Raw genomic sequence first — 20,366 nt, 5'->3', positions numbered from 1 at the left:
TTTAGTAATGAACAATGGTGTCATTTTAAGCGTCATTTACTGTGGCCATAGTCGACTTGCAGTAATGAGCGATGGTGTTATTTTAAGTGTCATTTACTGTGGCCATAGTCGAATTTCAGTAATGAACGATGTTATCATTTTAAGAGTCATTTACCGTGGCCATAGTCGACTTGCAGTAATGAACGATTGTGTCATTTTAAGAGGTCATTTACTGTGGCCATAGTCGACTTTTAGAAATAAACGATAGTGTTATTTTAAGAGTCATTTACTGTGGCCATAGTCGACTTTTAGTAATGAACGATGGTGTCATTTTAAGAGGCATTTACTGTGGCCATAGTCGAATAGCAGTAATGAACGATGGTGTCATTTTAAGAGTCATTTATTGTGGCCATAGTCGACTTGCAGTGATGAACTGTGGTGACATTTTAAGAGAAATTTATTTTGGCCATAGTCGACTTGCAGTAATGAACAGTGGTGTCATTTTAAGAGTCATTTACTGTGGCCATAGTCGACTTTTAGTAATGAACGATGGTGTCATTTTAAGAGGCATTTACTGTGGCCATAGTCGAATAGCAGTAATGAACGATGGTGTCATTTTAAGAGTCATTTACTGTGGCCATAGTCGACTTGCAGTAATGAACAGTGGTGACATTTTAAGAGTCATTTACTATGGCCATAGTCGACTTGCATTAAATTACGATTGTGTCATTTTAAGAGTCATTTACTGTGGCCATAGTCGACTTGCAGTAATGAACAGTGGTGACATTTTAAGAGTCATTTACTGTGGCCATAGTCGACTTTTTGTAATAAACGATAGTGTTATTTTAAGAGTCATTTACTGTGGCCATAGTCGACTTTTAGTAATGAACGATGGTGTCATTTTAAAAATCATTTACTGTGGCCATAGTCGACTTGCAGTAATGAACAGTGGTGACATTTTAAGAGTCATTTACTGTGGCCATAGTCGACTTTTAGTAATGAACGATGGTGTTATTTTAAGAGTCATTTACTGTGGCCATAGTCGAATTGCAGTAATGAACAGTGGTGACATTTTAAGAGTCATATTCTGTGGCCATAGTCGACTTCCAGTAATGGACGGTGGTGTCATTTTAAAAGTCATCAACTGTGGCCATAGTCGAATTGCAGTAATGAACGATGGTGTAATTTTAAGAGTAATTTACTGTGGCCATAGTCGACTTTTAGTAATGAACGATAGTGTTATTTTAAGAGTCATTTATTGTGGCCATAGTCGACTTTTAGTAATGACCGACGGCGTTATTTTAAGAGTCATTTACTGTGGACATAGTCGACTTTGAGTAATGAACGATAGTGTCATTTTGAGAGTCATTAACTGTGGTCATAGTCGACCTTTAGTAATGAACGATGGTGTCTTTTTAAGAGTAATTTACTGTGGCCATAGTCGACTTGCAGTAATGAACAATGGTGTCATTTTAAGAGTAATTTATTGTGGCCATTGTCGACTTGTAGTAATGAACAATTGTGTCATTTTACGAGTCATTTACTGTGGCCATAGTCGACTTGTAGTAATGAACGATGGTTTTATTTTAAGAGTCATTTACTGTAGCCATAGTCGAATTGCAGTAATGAACGATGGTGTCATTTAAAGAGTCATTTACTGTGGCCATAGTCGACTTCCAGTAATGAACGATGGTGTCATTTTAAGAGTCATCTACTGTGGCAATAGTCGACTTTCAGTAATGAACGATGGTGTCATTTTAAGAGTCATTTACTGTGGCCATAGTCGAATTGCAGTAATGAACAATGGTGTCATTTTAAGAGTCATTTACTGTGGCCATAGTCGACTTTCAGTAATGAACGATAGTGATTTTTTAAGAGTCATTTATTGTGGTCATAGTCGACTTTTTGTAATGAACGATGGTGTCATTTTAAGGGTCATTTACTGTGGCCATAGTCTACTTTTAGTAATAAACGATGTTGTCATTTTAAGCGTCATTTACTGTGGCCATAGTCGACTTGCAGTAATGAACGATGGTGTCATTTTAAGAGTCATATACTGTGGCCATAGTCGAATTGCAGTAATGAACAGTGGTGACATTTAAAGAGTCATTTACTGTGACAATTGTCGACTTGCAGTAATGAACGATGGTGTCATTTTACGAGTCATTTACTGTTGCCATAGTCGACTTGTAGTAATGAACGATGGTGTCATTTTAAGAGTCATTTACTGTGGTCATAGTCGACATTCAGTAACTAACGATGGTGTCATTTTAAGAGTCATTTACTGTGGCCATAGTCGAATTGCAGTAATGAACAGTGGTGATATTTTAAGAGTCATTTACTGTGGCCATAGTCGACTTCCAGTAATGAACGGTGGTGTCATTTTAAGAGTCATTTACTGTGGCCATAGTCGAATTGCAGTAATGAACGATGGTGTCATTTTAAGAGTAATTTACTGTGGCCATAGTCGACTTGCAGTTATGAACGATGGTCTCATTTTGAGAGTCATTTACTGTGGCCATAGTCGAATTTCAGTAATGAACGATGGTGTTATTTTAAGAGTCATTTACTGTGGCCATAGTCGACTGTAAGTAATGAACGATGGTGTCATTTTAAGAGTCATTTACTGTGGCCATAGTCGACTTTTAGTAATGAACGATGGTGTCATTTTAAGAGTCTTTTACTGTGGCCATAGTCGACTTGCAGTAATGAACGATGGTGTCATTTAAAGAGCCATTTACTGTGGCCATAGTCGACTTGCAGTAATGTACGATAGTGTTATTTTAAGAGGCATTTACTGTGGCCATAGTCGACTAGCAGTAATGATCGATGGTGTCATTTTTAGTGTCATTTACTGTGGCCATAGTCGACTTTTAGTAATGAACGATGGTGTTATTTTAAGAGTCATTTACTGTGGCCATAGTCGAATTGCAGTAATGAACGATGGTGTCATTTTAAGAGTCATTTACTGTGGCCATAGTCGACTTTAAGTAATGAACGATGGTGTCATTTTAAGAGCCATTTACTGTGGCCATAGTCGACTTGTAGTAATGTACGATGGTGTCATTTTAAGAGTCATTTACTGTGACCATATTCGACTTGCAGTAATGAACAGTGCTGACATTTTAAGAGTAATTTACTGTGGCCATAGTCGACTTTCAGTGATGAACGATGGTGTCGTTTTAAGAGTCATTTACTGTGGCCATAGTCGACTTTTTGAAATGAACGATGGTGTTATTTTAAGAGTCATTTACTGTGGCCATAGTCGACTTGCAGTAATGAACAATGGTGTCATTTTAAGAGTCATTTACTGTGGCCATAGTCAACTTACAGTAATGAACAATGGTGTAATTTTAAGATTCATTTACTTTGGCCATAGTCGACTTGTAGTATTAGACGTAGGTGTCATTTAAAGGGTCATTTACTGTGACCATAGTCGACTTGCAGTAATGAAAAATGGTGTCTTTTTAAGAGTCATTTACTGTGGCCTTAGTCGACTTGCAGTAATGAACGATGGGGACATTTTAAGAGCCATTTGCTGTGGCCATAGTCGACTTTCAGTAATGAACGATGGTGTCATTTTAAGAGTGATCAACTGTGGCCATAGTCTACTCGCAGTAATGAACAATTGTGTCATTTTAAGAGTCATTTGCTGTGGTCATAGTCGACTTTCATTTATGAACAGTGGTGACATTGTAAGAGTCATTTACTGTAGCTATATTTGACTTGCAGTAACGAAAAATTGTTTCATTTTCAGAGTCATTCACTGTGGCCATAGTCGACTTGAAGAAATGAGCAATGTTGTCATTTTAATAGTTATTTACTGTGGCCTTAGTCGACTTGCAGTAGCGCTCATCACATGCACGCGCACTATCAAGTTGCCTGATTATATATTTATTATCGATGTACATTAAACTTATAAACCATACGTGTAGTTTATTTATTTATTAAGTACACCATACACATCCATATTTGACCATTGCAGATAGAAGACTAGTACCAGTACATATAATTTCATTCGTATTTAAGAATGAAATTTATGTTATTACTATTTACTTTTTATCTTTTAGTCCTCCGACGTCTTTCTATGAATGTTTTATAACCGGTCTTTCTCTTCCATAACCGGTCTTTCTCGTCTCTGGCCATACAACTATTTTCCATAGCCGAAACAGCCAATCGAAACAGGGGACGAAACAGCCAATGGAATCAGGAAAATGGAAAAGAGTGTTTCCCAGATTTCGAAGCCTCCGCCATTTTGTTTGTTTGTGTGTGAATCACGTGACACGAAGCGCGAAATACAAATAGAAAGGGATTTCCCAAGGTAGACGCAAAAGTCGTAATACAATTTGGCTGTTGCTCTTTAGTTTTGTAGTTTTTAGCAAAAGGTTGAGTTGGATATGGTTCAAATTAACGAATGTTATTAATTGATATCAAAATAATAGCCTGCTAAATTCAGGAAAATAATCCATTGGACAGTCCCTTTAATTTTTATATTTTGATAATACATTAATTTAATTTAGGTCAGTTTTGTATACAAATGGTTTATAACCGATTCATTGATCGCTTTAGTATTTTTTATTATTCAAAATATAATGCTTTATATGAAACCGGTGTTTAAAGCCTACATCTATTTGTTCTATTAATGATAAGCTTATTTCGATATTTTTTAACTGTGATTTCATACCTGAATAAGACCCAATGTGTTTTAGCATCAATTTATTCCAATCATTTTGTTTGTTGCTACAAATTTATTGTGTTTGTTTGTACAAATATATATACTTTTCATAATTAATCAGATATTTGCGGAGGCTTTCATTGGTCGGTCTACAATATCTTCACCAAATAGTCAGTTCATTGTATACGTGTGTTGACATTTCTTATTTTAAGCGATGACCTTAAATAACCTGCTTGATCGGAAAAAAATGTTATACTAACAGATATTATTTATGATTTTTGCGTACACTTTTAGGTATGATTTCACGCCGTGATTTCATTGTTTATATGTATATATCTAATTAACCAAATTTTTAATATACTGACTTGTCAATGGGTTTTCCATGTAAATGTGTGTTGTAAAAGGGTGTTAAATAAAGTCAGTCACAGATTGAAGGGGTTCCTAAAATAGTTTTAATTGTGTTTGTTGACGCAACGTCTTACATGTACTGAAGAATCTTCGAAATGACAATCTTTAGAGGTGGTTATTTAACAAAAAATATTTTAAAGTTGTAAAACATGTCCCTTTAAATCAGGTATTGCCAAAATGGGCTTTGGCGAGTCCTCGTTTCTTACCCGACAAAATCAGTGCTTGAAGATTGTACATGCACTCTTCATACACTTCGCTCGAAAAAAAAGAACAGAAACCACTTAGAAATATATAAAATGATTCTCAATTGGTACCACTTGCTCAAAAATCCAAAAAATACATAATAAATTGCCATCCACAATTTCCCAAATTATCTGTCACTTCGTTCCAGGTCTTTAATTTTTCTGACATGAACAATTTGACAATTGACCGTCTTTGTTTGAACAACAATATTTATGATTTGAAATCTTGTTTGGATTGCATAAAAATACTGTAAAGCATGATTCATTTTCTTTAGCAATACATTTTTTTATTTTGATTCGTTTCAGAAAACCATGGGCGTAGATATTCAAACGTATCGCTTTAGAATTGGATCATGCAGCTTCACGAGTTGCAAAACAACCAATTCCACAGGAAATGGTTCTAAAATAAAAGACCATAGTCAACCTGGACGAAACAGTGTTTACTTACGAACCATCACTTTTGTCATCGTTCTGTGTCTGTCTTCGAATGAATATCATTCCAATCAGAGTCGTATCGTATTTGGGTAAGATACCTGACTATTAACGGACATTATTTTTGCAAACATCTAATGTCCATAACCAAATAAGAGTGTTTTGATTTTATGGTATTTTATTTATTCATGAATATAAGCACATATCAAATCTTCGCATAGCGTTAGGTTTTGTGGTTGAAATGTGATCAATAGTAAAACTTTAAAGACTTATTCATAACATGTTGTATCATGCTACTGAAGTTATAGAACGGTTGTAATTTCAGAGTATTGAAGTAAAATGTTTTATTTTCCATATATTATTTAAAAACTTGAATTCATTTAATTCTTCATAGTATGGTACAGAATGTTTGCATGTTGGGTATAGTAATAACATGTATAACAAATACAAACGTTAATATATTTAATATGTTGCTAAAATAATCATGAAGCAAATGCATGTTCCACTTTACATATTATTAACATAACCGATTTACACATAGTTGCAATTTTAATCATTAAAACTACGTATTCAGTCATCGTTTAGTATATAATAATAAATATTTAGTAAATATCATAGAAAAACATAAGTTTTTGTTTAGAATATCTGACATTACATTTATCACAATCTTATTCAGGCTTCCACACGATGGACAAGACACCAACAGATCCACTTTAGGGCATCGGTTCCCTGTTTTGGAAAGGAATCAAAACTCTTTACTGAATTCATTAAAACTCAGTAGAATGTATTTGACTGTTAATAACAGTTTGGAATGTGTCTTGCATATTTCGTCCCGGAAATCGCAACCGTGTGCCCAGACTAGATGTTTGAATTTAGAAGAATGTATCTACAAGCCACTTGAATATTTTACAGATAGGTATTTTGTTTAATTATGCTGAACATCAAATGTAAATGCGTTGAAAGTGTCCATATATAATATTAAATATTCAATATATAATGGCTTAGTGAGAATGGAACATAACCTTTTCAATATGCCTGGCATAAACCTAGTTACCTGACTCGATTTTCTCAATTTTACATAATAGATCTTTTGTTAGTTCGTGGTATAATTTAATTGGAGCGGATATGCCATATTAAGCACAAAATACATTTGTTTAAATTGTTTCTATTATAAGAGATGTAGGTGCGGATGAAGTATGGTATATGTGGGAACAAATTTTGCCGATCAGAGTCATACAGATACATTTGCTCATTTCTGGCGTGGAACCAAATCCTGGTCCCGGATTGGTAAAAGAAATAGAAGGTAATTGTTTTATTATCTTTACGCAAAAGCACGAAAAAACTGTTCACAAAAACATCCATGTTAAAACATGTTGGCCTTTTTATTCGAAAGTCGGCCCAACGGTTGAAACTAAACAGTGGCGATTAAAGCCACTTGAGTTTATACAAAAGGTGTGACAGTATATTTGTATGTTAATTTGAGAATTGAAACAGATTGTGTCGCCATTAAAAAAATAAAGCACACACATTCAAACGTCTTATTACAAGAACTGCAACATCTCGCATTTATATGCATGCTCGATACCTGTGTAATGCTATTTGTAAAAAATGAATTATGATAACAGTTCTACATGTTATCGTAACGGTTTGCTTAGAGTTAAGATCTATCCGTATCTTTCCTTGATTCAACAGAATTTGCTATGTTTAAATTTTATAGCCAACACCAAAAATGTGGCAGATACAGCTCCGTGTGACAGGTAATGAAGCCATACTGGTAACGATATTTGATTGTATATAAACAAATGGCAGAGGATCGTTTAAACAAAATGCTTTTCGTTCCTTAATATTCACATATATACTTGTATATGTGTGAAATTTATTTGTTTAATTCTTTTGTATAAGTCCAAATTATGAAACGAACTACAAGCTTATTTCAATGTTGTTGGGACGGGGAGATATACAACATCCTATTCATACCGAAGTTTGATGTAGAATCTTCTTGAGTAATTTAAAAACACCGCAATATAAATAGAGAATACTAGGTCGGTGCCGAATAAAGCAAAGTTTATTTTGCGAGGCTTAGAAAATCTGAACCACGAGCCTTGGCGAGTGGTTCAGATTTTCGTGCCGAGCAAGATAAACTTTGCTTTATTCGGCACCGACCTTGTATTCGATTTATCCCATCAATTTTCTTAGTCGCAAATTATTTCTTTAAACATAGAATAGGAAAATCGAACTAGACGGAAAATCCCAAAGATATTTTAAGCAAACATTGTTTCATTATTTTAATCGTGTCGAGCCTAATACATTACAAAAAGATCAGTAACCAACCTGTTTTTCGTTTATCATACCTCTACGTCCCCGATTTTTAAGAAATAATGAAAAAAAGACACTAAACAACTGCATCTTTAGCGTGAAACAACATGCATTGTGTCGTATGACGTATTAATAATGACGTCACGAGTACGCGCACTTAATATTTGTAAATAATGTTTATTTGCTTTTTGAGTTGCATTATGTGTAAAAACTATATTACATCTTGGTATCAAATTGTTTGTTTTGTTAAATCTGATTCGATTTTACTAAAAATGATTACTTTATAGTTGATTCCGAGTAATATGAACATTCTTCGCCGCGCGTGACAGCTATATTTCAGCACTGCTGAAATAAAGGTAAATTTATTCCACAGTGGTTTATTTCGACAATGCACGTCTGATGATGGGATAAAAACGTGTTATTTGTGTCTCTTTAGGAGCCTTAAACACAAGTCAAGGTTATGAATTGTTGTTAAAGTTTTATACGTGTTGTAGTGAAAAAGACGTGCATTTAAAGAGCGCATCACCGTTTAATGGTAACCCACAAGGTAACTATTAGCAACATTGTATCATTTAATATCATATTATAATCAAATGAGAAAGGCGTATCCATTTGAATCGGTTGTTAGCGAAAACACGATGCCTGTTAAAATAAAATGAAATGAAATTTACAGTAAAACTTAAAAGAAAAGTTGAAATATAAACTGAACTAAATAAATATACGATTAAGATCTTAAACTGTTAATTGGCATCATCATATGGATGTGGTTTGCAGATATTGAATGTATTGTGTGTGTGATGTTCAGTGATGTTTGAAGGAAATTTATCATTTGCCGCTTTTACATCTACTAAATAATCAGCACTCAAAGGAAGTCGATGCTGAAGATTCTCTTTGTTTATATTAACGTATTCATATGCATTTGTTTTATGTGAGTGTGACGTCTTACTTAGGCATCCGATCAAAGTGTATGGTTTTCATTTATCTAAATGAACATTTAGAGACGTGAAATGATAAATGGAAACTGCAACATTTTTTGCATCAAAATCAATGCTTTATATAAGTTATGTCGAATATATCTATTGAAAAAAAGACATGCACGCCCATGCATTATATTGTGTATAATTGTGTTGTGCAAGTTAATTACACAATGATTTTAAAATTATATAAATATGAATCTGTTTTGACTTCATCAAAGCAGCGAAGACAAAGAAAAAGTTGGATGAAAACATGCAAACAAGGTATGAACATCAAAGTAAATGTTAATGAATGCCGAGTTAAAAATTATTAATGAACATGTTTTCGAGCCTTAATTTTAAAACTTTATCTAATATAAAAACCTTAAAAACAATTATGCTCTTTCCCTTTTTTTACTATTTCTAATTTTCTACACATATGGTGAGGTATTTTTGGTTGAGTTTTATTTCACTGTATGATTGACTATTGTATTAAGCAATTAATGTCAGTTTTTAATTTATTCTTTACTTTTTGGTTTGTTATGGAATTATAAGTATTAAACTTTTTTTACCAACGTGAGCTTTTTATAATTTTCATATAAATGTATATGTTGTAGTTGGGACGAAATATTGATTAAACAATCATTAAATCGACATCAAACATATATCGTAAAGTACAGTATGTTTTACAATTTATTCATTATATGTAGGCATTTACGACCATATGTCAAACGTAAGTTGTACTTATATATTTTTGTTCGAATATTGCAGAAATGCAGACGTTTATTTTGGAAAAGTACAGCCATGCACAGGTTCCGTTAAAGGTATTAAATGCATTTAATTCGAGCAAAGCCATTAATTACATTAACGCTTTATAATAAAGGTCCGAATATGTTGATCAAAGATTTAATATCATATGTTTCAGTCGGTAGCCTTTTCGGATCAAAGGTTTTCAAAATAGAGCTAAATGACGACCTACGAAAAGGGCTTCTGAATAAGAATTATACAAAAGCAAAAATATTTGCGATAGGTCGAATTTTAGATGAATTATGTAATTTTGGCGCGTTTGTTGAATTGGATATACCGCCATTGTTTTATTCACGAAAGAAAATCGCTTATATGGTTTTACCGTCTTCATCTTGGTGGGGAGATTTGGATTTTACGACAGATGGGACAATACCAGCGGCAGTGCTCGCCTACAGAAATGAGTTTAGAGAATCCTTCTTCTGTCGGGATAGGCGTACACTTTATTTGCTAGATGAATATATTTATAATAATCAATCACGTTTGTCTGCTATTAACTTCTGTGACATCACGGTAACAAACCCTTTTGGTGGTTTTCACTTGCTTACCTGCAATAGTACGTATATGTACCCGAACGGAGGTAATCGCCATGATAAACATCTGAATCAACCAGAACTAAAATACCTAACTCAAGTTTCTGAAGCTCAACAACAACACGACAGTTCAGTGTCAGAAGAGGAAACCTCGATAGATGAACATCTTTCAACAAGCCATCAAAACGATACTTATCTGTCTGTAAATCAGACTGGCACTTTTCGTCATGACAATTTACCGGATAGTTCGCATCTCGTGCAGATAGACAGACCACACGTTCAGATCAATATGGCATTTAGAAATCCAAATGATGATGAAATGCGCTTTAATCAGAACAACACGGAGCGGGTTCAAGACATGGCTGCTAGTATAAGAGGGCAGCAAAAAAGATTTCCGGTACGCATTGGTTGCTATAGCATACTTTTACATATTTCATTACACCCGAGTATTGACCAATACAAAGTTTCTTCGAGGTGAAAGTAATATAGCGTGCTGATTATAAGAAGTTTACAAATATTCTACTTGACATTTAATAGAAATATATTACAACTTATTGGTATTTTATATTATGCAACGAATGTCATTGTTACAGACGGCTAAATATGCTTCGTATGAAAATGACGGTAGCAGGAGGGAGACGTATCGCGGATGGCCCTTACAACAACCAGATCCTCAAACCCTTTGCAATGCTGGTTTCCTCTTTACAGGTACAATAAAGTTATATTGATAATTCATCTGATTAATTGTTTACTGTTTCTAATGTGTTTTTGTTTGATGGTTAATAGAATCACAAACAGCCACATAAAGATACCTTGTTGTAATCATCATACATCTAAACTATATAATAAGTACTAAAGCGCCGGTATTTCCGTCAAAAGTATTATTTATCCCTTGTCGCACTGAATCCAATGCTCTATTTTGCAGGCCAAAGCTACGACCTTGTTCGATGTTTCTGCTGCGGTATCGGCTGAAAGACTTTTCAGACGCGGACATTCCACTTTTGGAACACGCGAAACATTCGGGAAACTGTCCGTTTTTGCTTGACCATTTTGGAAGTCGGGAAGCGTTAGAAATTTATAAGGTTAGAGTTGTCGTTATATTTTTTCTTAATGGCCAAACTCTCTATTCTTTAACTGACTAAGTATTTGTTCTTAACAAAAGGTAAGTAATGTTATATGCATTATTAAATAATGTTATTTGTATATACATTGCAGCAGAACAACACGCGTCCCGACCCAGAAGAAATTAAACGAAGACAGCGTGAACTGTATCAACAGCAACACGGTGTTTTTGCGTTTCATACGCTCTTAGCTTTACGTTATACAAGTACGAACGAACAAAATAATCATTCACATAGAATCCACTTACGCACTTAATGTTCAACGGGACAAATACAAGATTTATTCGTTTCAAATCCCTGGACATTTCCATGCACGCCATGATTGCAAAATCCGCAATTACACCAACGATTGTGGACTCACAAAACCCGTTTTTTTGCTTTACGCATGTCTGCAAATTTGCGCAACATATGTTGAGCTTGAAATATATACATTATTTCATTGAATGAAGATATTGTTATATACAATGTACATCCTTACCACAAAGGTAATCTCTTCAAAAACACTACCTTCATGACCCATACATATCATATGCAAGTAAAAGTTCTGTTTGGTTAAACAAATCAGTCGTGATCTGAATTGATTTCAAATTTGCTAATACAAACGGCCATACCTCTGTGTTAAACGATCGAATTTAAATACCGAAATTGTTATTGTGATTTTGGTGTAGACCCTATGGCTTTATACGATTGTTTTATCATAAGTCATCAATTTATATTTGGTGGGCATATTTTATGGTAAGTTAGTTGAAGGCAGTTCAGAAGTGTATGTGTAGAAGTGAGCTCGAAAGACATTTATTTTTAATGACATCATAATATATCATAAATGTTTCCTTTAATCCATCGACCGTTATCTTCGGGTATGACTTTTACCTTTTCTTGTTTTCATGAATCATTCCTTTTTTCCGATATATTTATTATAACAGAAACTGTATTGATACATTTATTTAAAAATAATTAATATAGACACACAATAAAACTACTTATACTATATGCAACAGCAGTGGTTTAGTTATCGTTAAAACAGGCAGCCAGACAGACTAGTTTATTGACGTCTCACTTGTGTACATACAAACACAGTAAAGCAGAACAAAATCATTATATATTTACGGACAAAATCACTCTTAAAGAGTTACGAGAGACGATGGTTCTAACAATTCTAAAAGTGTTCGATGAGTATATGCATCATAAAAACTTTCACATATGTTAGAAATATAATAAAGATCATCAAGGAAATCAAATTTAAAAGGATTCATTTTATATTGAAAAAATAAGTAGATATTGATATACTAAGTGCATATTTCATAGGTCGGCCAGTTACGAACTACAGAGCAAAGCACGAACGATTCTGGTCATTATCGTCACGCCTTGACACGTTCATATCCTGGCCTCCACATTTATCACAGAGACCTGAGCAATTGGCGGCGGCAGGATTGTATTACACAGGTTGGTTAATCCGGATGAAGGTGTATGCTCCATAACAACACATGTAGCTACGAGAATAGAAACTTTCAGAAAACTACGTTTTAAGAACTAGAAATCGTTGTTGTGTTTCCAGATACACATACAATACTATCTTTACACGCAAATTACTTTTTAAATGATATAAAAGTGTACATATGATTATTAGATTTTAAATGACTTGTCTTTCAGCATTACTTAGGTCTATTGTTATTGTACCACTATGATGGTAATACTATGCATATTTTGTATAATGTTTTTTGTTTCAGTTTAACGTGTAACAACTTATAAACATCAGTTAAACTCCAAAACAAAAACATAGATACAAGTTGTTGTGTTTAAACGATAACTTAAAAGCGGATGATCGAAATAAATGTTTCTACAATAATATTATGAATTTTAAACATGGTATTTTAAACGATTTGAGTAATATTTAATTTGAAGCTAAGGTTTAAACACTACCCAAAGTCACATTGAATATTGTAAAGAGTGCAAATAGATGTAAAACCTTTAGGCCGTACATACCAGTGTTTGAAACGTGCGACATAAAATCGCCATACTGACATTCTCAAAGACACGCATTTTAGTTTAGGAATCCCTCTGACAAAAACGGAGAATATACCACTTTGTTGAATGTTATGATCTTTGTTGAGCTTATGGACTTTACAGCGTGTAGTTCTGTTTCCGTCGATTTCGATTAAATTGAACTATGCGTTGTTTTGTTGTTTATACCTTTTCAACGAAACTGTTGCGTTATATGCAGTGTTTAAGTATGCGCGATATACATGTTTGCTCATTTAAGGCGTTGACGACCATTGTCGATGCTTCGCGTGTGATGGCGGTTTAAGGAAATGGGAACCAGGATATGATCCCTGGATAGAACACTGTCGGTGGTTTCCGGCCTGTCCATATGCACGCGAAGTAAAAGGAGATGAATTTATCAACCTTATTCAATTGTCAGCAGATCAAGCAGCAAGTGTAAGTGTGATAATTCTTATTTGTTCTGTTAAGCACTTCTGCATGCTCTATTTATTTTTACATTCATGAATATATTGAACCAGGAAACCACATCGGGTCAGAATGACGAGATGAATGGTGCTATGGCTGCTGTAACAATCGATGATCGACTCGTTCAAACGATTTTGGAGAAACATCGACACATGATTACATATGACATGGGATTCCCCGTAGACGATGTTAGAAATGCGGTCCTGGAACTGGTTCAACAAGGTTGTTTATAATAACTATGGTAGCAGATTGACACATACTGTTATGCCCTCCTAAAATGTGATTTTTGACACAAGATGAAGTTTAATTATCATTCTCCTTACTACATGATTTAATACTATTAAATGTATTTACTGTTTTATAATCAGCCTAGTTTTATATTGATGATATACTTTGATTTGTTTTAAAGTTCTTTTCACAATTTGTATTAACTTGGTAAAAACAAATCATCTAATCCAACCCTAAACAATTGGTTAATACGTTTTAGGCACCGGGGATCCGGACATTGAGGAAATTGTAACACGTATGGAAGTTATACGTGAGAGAAAGTCACTAGACGAGAATCTCATAGCGCAACCACCGCCATGCCCACAATCAACAGGTAATAACATAGTATGGCCTTCTTATTTTTTTATATACGTTTATGCTTCATTAGAACTCGCTATTTTAATGTCAGTGTCGCTTTTCGAATGTTAGCCTGCTCGATTGATCGAGACTGTACAAAAGAATGTTTTCTGTTGATTAATTTTGTATTTATTAAGCAGTGTTTATCGATGACTCACAAAATGTCAACACATTGTGAATCTATTGTCTTAGTGATACCCGTTCTTAATGAATGAAGAACAAAACAAATTGCGCATCTGCATATACTATGATAGTTTTATACTAATAAATTATTTACATTTTTGTATTATCTTGTGAATGTGCGTTGTAATAGACATGGAGTCTGCATGTTTATTTTGAAATTTCATGCACTATGTGATTTAAGGCCGGAAGATGTAGTTCGTTTATTTGAAAAGAAACACAATTACCATTTCAGAGACTTTGATGGAACAAAATCAACGACTTAAGAGCATACTTCTATGTCATATTTGCCACAAAAACCAAATAAACGCCTTATTTCTACCTTGTACTCATCACAAGTATTGCGTTGAATGCACGAAAGTTAATGATAGATGTCCAGACTGTGGCAGACCGATTAAGGAAAGGATTCGCACGTTTATTGGATGATCAATCAGCTGACATATATATATATATATATATATATATATATATGCATTTTATTTGTATCAGAATAAAGTAGACCATTCAGGCTAAATAAGATTTGGCTATGTAAACTAGGAAGTTTTCAAAAACCTCACAATTACAAATAATTGAGGCCGAGGCTTCTTGCGAGACTTTGAAGCAAACGAAGCAAAAATGAATGCGAAATTGCATTTTTGTTATTCCCGATATTCCCTATAATACTTGAATATCCAACTAACACCATTATAAATGATCATGATGGTTTGCTCTATATAGGTTAATACAGTTCCTCACTATTTAAATAAAACAATACGCAATATTAAAAATTCAATGATTTGTTATCTTCCATGGAACAGGGAGCGTGCACGACGCAGAGAAGGCACATGACAATGTTTGAGTTACAATATCATGAATCTAGACAATTAAAAAGAAATATTACTTTATCTAATGTTTCAGCTAACATATTAGCTACACACAATATTGGTGATACGTATGAAAATAGCTAGTGGATCGTCACCAAATACTATCAAATACAGCTACATACACTCAAACATGAAATTTCACACAGTGAGCTCGCGCTGCTTAAAACCATCTTTCTCATGATTATCTTTTAATCTGCATGTAATGCTGCATAGTGATTTATATTCAACGCGTGTATCTGTCATGACAAATACCCTGGTTAAAACGTTCGTAGCTTACATAACAAGGACTACAATGGGTATGCAATATTTGGCGTTTGACATATCTTACAAAGCATGCGTCTACACTGGTTTGCATACTCAAATATAACGAATGAATGCAATAATGCGACAGAACTGAACACTGCAAAACAGTGTTGTCTAATAAAGAAAGGTGTACACGCTTAATGTTGTACACTATATTATCTAAGTAGTTTTAAAACACATCGGGTATTTTTTTTTGTTTAGCTGTTTTATATGTTGATGGTTTAACTTTCTGTTACTTTCCTTATGAATTATGATAGTGATGATCAATGTTCTTTTGTTAAGAAAGATGTATAGTACAATTATAAGACAATTATTTTCTTGATACAAACGTTTCCCTTGCTCTTGGTCGGACGTACATATTCGAGTGTAGTTGATATTGTCTTTTGTTGATCGATTTGTGTCCCCTATCGGTTTCACCGGAGGGGTCTTATGGTTTGCGCTCTGTGTGTGTGTCAGTATGTCCGTCACACTTTTTTGCATCCTGCGATAACTTTAAAAGTTCATCATATTTTTTCATGAAACTTGAAATATGAAAAGATGGCAATATGGACATTATGCACGTCATTATAGTTTGTACCTACGTCAAAATTTTTGGTTGCTATGGCAACAAATAATTTAAAAAAAATCTGACAATGGTGAAGCCGGTAGGGCACATCATTGCTTCGCAAAAGTCTTGTTTAAATTGTTGTTTACCATACAAAAACTTTTCCACACATGAACATAGATTACAACAAACTAATTATATAACTCTTAATGAAAGCAATCTTATTACAAATCAATATTGAGTACCATTTGTAAATGAAGAAGCATATATACATTTGTATACCATGATTTTTACAAGTTTGAAGTGGATCGATTTTATACTATATTCATATTGCTTTGCATTGACCGTTCCAAGGCGGTGACCCTAGCTTTATTTCTATATGTGTTTATGTTGTTTTGTATTGTGCTGTTTTGTGCCGGTTTGTACTGTTTTGGCAATCTGTCACTTGCCTTAAATAAAGGACAAACTAATCGTATATAATAAGAATTCAATACTGCTCCAGCAGCTGGAGTTTTACTTCTTTATATTTATATAGATTGCGTTATTTCAGTAAAATGTGGTATTGCTGAATTGCTGGATTTAAGATTGAAGTTGCTCTTGTTGCATCGGGAGTGTTTGTCGTATATGCTAATATTATTGATGACTTTTGATAGAAAGATCCTCGTTTGCCCTATGTGCGGCTGTTATTGATGCTTTTTACAGAGAGGTCAATGTTCGTGTAAAGAACTTTTTATTTGTTCTTTTTTTCATTTCATCTTTTAAATTGTTTTTTTTTTAAGTTGTGTTGTATATACGGCTATGGCTATTATTACCATTCTAATTGTCCAATGATGTATGCTCATAAGCATAGATTCGTGTATGTATTAAAAATTAGTTTTGAAAAATGTATTTAAATTCATACAATTATCTTATTAACATAAAAATAAATTTGTATATAAATGAAATTGAATTGTTTCTTGAAGGATAAGTGTCTGTTATTTTTTTAGGTTAGATATTCTATAGAATATGTCTACACTAATGGCCTTTCACTTTAAAAATAAAATAAAAAATAGAAAAGTCAAATTTGTGTGTTCATTGAATTTGTATGACCCCACCCTCCCCCCTTCGAAGAAGAGGGTTTATATTGTATTGCTGAATGTTGGTCTGTCGGTAAACCCGTTTGTTTTCGATCAATAACTTGTGAACGGATTGACCAATTGGCTTGATACTTCCCATGTGCATAGGCCTTTGCATGCAGATGACCCCTATCGAAATTTGGGTCATTAGGTCAAAGGTCAATTTCACTGTCACACTAAGAGTGAATATTGTTTCTGACTATAACTTGTAAACGGAACGACCGATTGGCTTGATACTTCCCATTTGAATTTGCGTTGGACAATAGATGGCCGCTATTGAAATTGGGGTCACTAGGTCAAAGGTCAAGATCATTGTCATATTAAGTGTGAAATCGTTTCCGATCAATAACTCTTCAACTGATTCATCGATTGACTTGATACATCCCATGTGCTCTGGCCTTGGACAGTAGATAACTCCTATTGAAATTGGGGCCACTAGGTCAAAGGTCAAGGTGACTATCACAATAAGTGTGAAAATCGTCACCGAACATTAACTCGTAACAAATTTACCGATCGGCTTGATACTTCATATGTGCATTTGTCTTGGCCAGTAGATGACCCCTATTGAAATTGGGGTCACTTGTTCAGAGGTATACTTCTTTCCGTAAAAGTGTAATTTGTAAATAGAGTTCCTCGCTGGAGGGCGTACATATTACCATGGTGGTCTGTGGATTTCTTTTTAAATAAGTTATAGTTTCCTTGCAGAAATGAAAACTATGACGAGACCAGATAAGTCTTGCGCTTGACCAGATACTTCGTTCTAGGTTATAGGTCATGATAAATATTAAAGTTAAGAGACCAAATAGACACAAAGTATCCCTAACGGAGACGTATTTTCCAATGCCCTGATCACATGGAGTATATCAGACACCCCTTATCGAAAACGTGTCTGTATAATGACTTTCGCAAAATATTGAAAAATATCAGAACAAACATTACCAAGTATGATAAAAGGAATTGAACAACAATATGTTTAATGTGGTGAACAAAGTGCCAGATTCGGCATCATTCATCTACAAATATAATACAAAATAAATTGCATTTAACAATCTGATATAAGGTTAGGGTAAGTTTTAAATTTATTTCTTTTTTTTTATAAATCGGTGTTTTGTGCTTATTTGTGATTTTACTTGGATTAAATTATAATTATTGTCATGCAATTATCTTAACGCAGATTACGAGTATGAAGATACAGTAACTTAACAAAAATTCATTGTGATTTAATGAGCATTTTAATTCACTACCGATTGCTTATGATATCATGCGCATAGAAAAAACTCGATATATATACGCTTATTTAGCTACACGTAGAGAACATAAAGCAGAAGCATTGTCGCTTTGAGTTTTCGTGCCGAGAAAGTAAACTTATATGTGTTGACATTTTCCCGATATTGTATTTATCCCGTCATTGACTCTTTTTTATTTTCGAAAGTAAACGCGAATATAGTTTACGAACAGTACTGAATACACAGTTCTATGTTCTGACTTGATAATTCGAGTATGCTGATGAAATACAATATGTGTTTTAGGTTTCTGAGATATATATATATAACTAATAGATAAAGAATAAAAACTTTTGACATTGCAAGTTTATATCATCCTTGATTCAATTCTTCTCCACTATTTGGAGATCCGCAACTCGATAAACGATGGGTGCATGTAAATATATATTATACAAGTATAGTAATATTGAATAAAAAAAACAACAGAAGTACAGTAGACTTGTAATGTTCACTTTTCATTGACTAACAGTAATTCCAATGTTTAAAAAAATCGAGTTCAATGTTCCTTAACAAAACAAATGTAACTACAATTTTTTTATAAATTAGGACCGCATTATGGTTTTGAATGCATTCAATATTCACAAGTTTCTTTACATGTATAAATTTAACATGTTGGTATATCATCTATACAAAATAATCACCACTCTTAACACACAATTCGGAAAACAACAAAAAATAAAACAAATGGTGTAAAATAAAACACTCAACCATATTTAATAATAAACAAAACACATTTACTATTATTATAGTCACGAAAAACAAAATAATAAGTCGAACAGTTTAATTTAATTTGCAAATTACAATGTGGGTAAATATGAGAGTAATATGCAATTAAGTGCAACATACGCTTTTGTGAACTTGAAAGAAAAAGAAGTTTTTTAACTGAATCATTTTCACTGACTTAGTCATATTACCATGGCGACCGCAGCGATGGCCAGACTGAGCAGGTTGTGGACAAGCATTTCCATAACCTTCCCCACCACGTACAGGCACTTCAAGTCCATCGTAGCCTCAATCCTTCTCCTTGGCTGCGAGACATTGACGCTTGAGCGGACACAGAACGCAGGGTACAGGCATTTCAACAAAAAATGTCTCTGAAGACTGCTCCGCATTTCCTATACGTAGCACAAGACCAACGAATACGCCGGAACGTGACTGCATCACTTTTTGGTCCACAAGAATCCCTACTGCTGACCGTCTAACGACGAAAGCTGGCTTGGCTTGGACACGTCAACAGACACAAGTCTCTGCGCAAGACTGTTTTCCAGGACACGCTAGAGGGAGGTCGATGTCGAGGCCGTCAGAAAAAAAAATGGATTGATAATGTAAAAGAGTGGACATCCTTTTCCATAAAAGGATTAATTACTCTCAACAGCACACAACAGACCTGACTGGGGGAGGATTTTTGTACCGTCGCCCCTCATTTCCCCCGGGATTGATAATGTGACATAACGGTTTATCCATATTGTTTATTCTTATGATAGAAATTTAAGTACAGATAGATTTAATAATAGGGAAATATTTT

The 20,366-nt window shown here is 34.0% G+C and overlaps 1 protein-coding gene across 4 annotated transcripts in view; it reads left to right on the top strand.

The window, feature by feature from the left end:
- Window positions 1-15,192, top strand: part of LOC127851703 (zinc finger protein 260-like) — a 79,506-nt gene extending 64,314 nt beyond the window's left edge. For 2 of the 4 annotated variants that reach the window (XR_008035894.1, XR_008035893.1), the window contains exons 2-17: window positions 5,611-5,828; window positions 6,413-6,652; window positions 6,912-7,039; window positions 7,454-7,493; window positions 8,547-8,599; window positions 9,251-9,290; window positions 9,777-9,829; window positions 9,931-10,739; window positions 10,936-11,050; window positions 11,268-11,424; window positions 11,558-11,627; window positions 12,769-12,906; window positions 13,724-13,899; window positions 13,983-14,151; window positions 14,417-14,530; window positions 14,969-15,054. Coding sequence is in view for 1 of the 4 variants with exons in the window: in XM_052385555.1 (XP_052241515.1) it covers window positions 10,992-11,050; window positions 11,268-11,424; window positions 11,558-11,627; window positions 12,769-12,906; window positions 13,724-13,899; window positions 13,983-14,151; window positions 14,417-14,530; window positions 14,969-15,159 (1,074 nt within the window). In the remaining 3 variants the exon portion in view is untranslated. Of the gene's footprint in view, window positions 1-5,610; window positions 5,829-6,412; window positions 6,653-6,911; window positions 7,040-7,453; window positions 7,494-8,546; window positions 8,600-9,250; window positions 9,291-9,776; window positions 9,830-9,930; window positions 10,740-10,935; window positions 11,051-11,267; window positions 11,425-11,557; window positions 12,591-12,768; window positions 12,907-13,723; window positions 13,900-13,982; window positions 14,152-14,416; window positions 14,531-14,968 lie in introns of those variants that run through there. The other 2 variants (XM_052385555.1, XR_008035895.1) reach the window with 2 other exon arrangements.
- The last annotated feature ends 5,174 nt before the right edge of the window (window positions 15,193-20,366 follow it).

This window comes from Dreissena polymorpha, chromosome 11, assembly GCF_020536995.1.
Source record: "Dreissena polymorpha isolate Duluth1 chromosome 11, UMN_Dpol_1.0, whole genome shotgun sequence".
In the NCBI taxonomy this organism is placed as follows: Eukaryota; Metazoa; Mollusca; class Bivalvia; order Myida; family Dreissenidae; genus Dreissena; species Dreissena polymorpha.
This window is presented reverse-complemented; position numbering and strand designations above follow the sequence as displayed.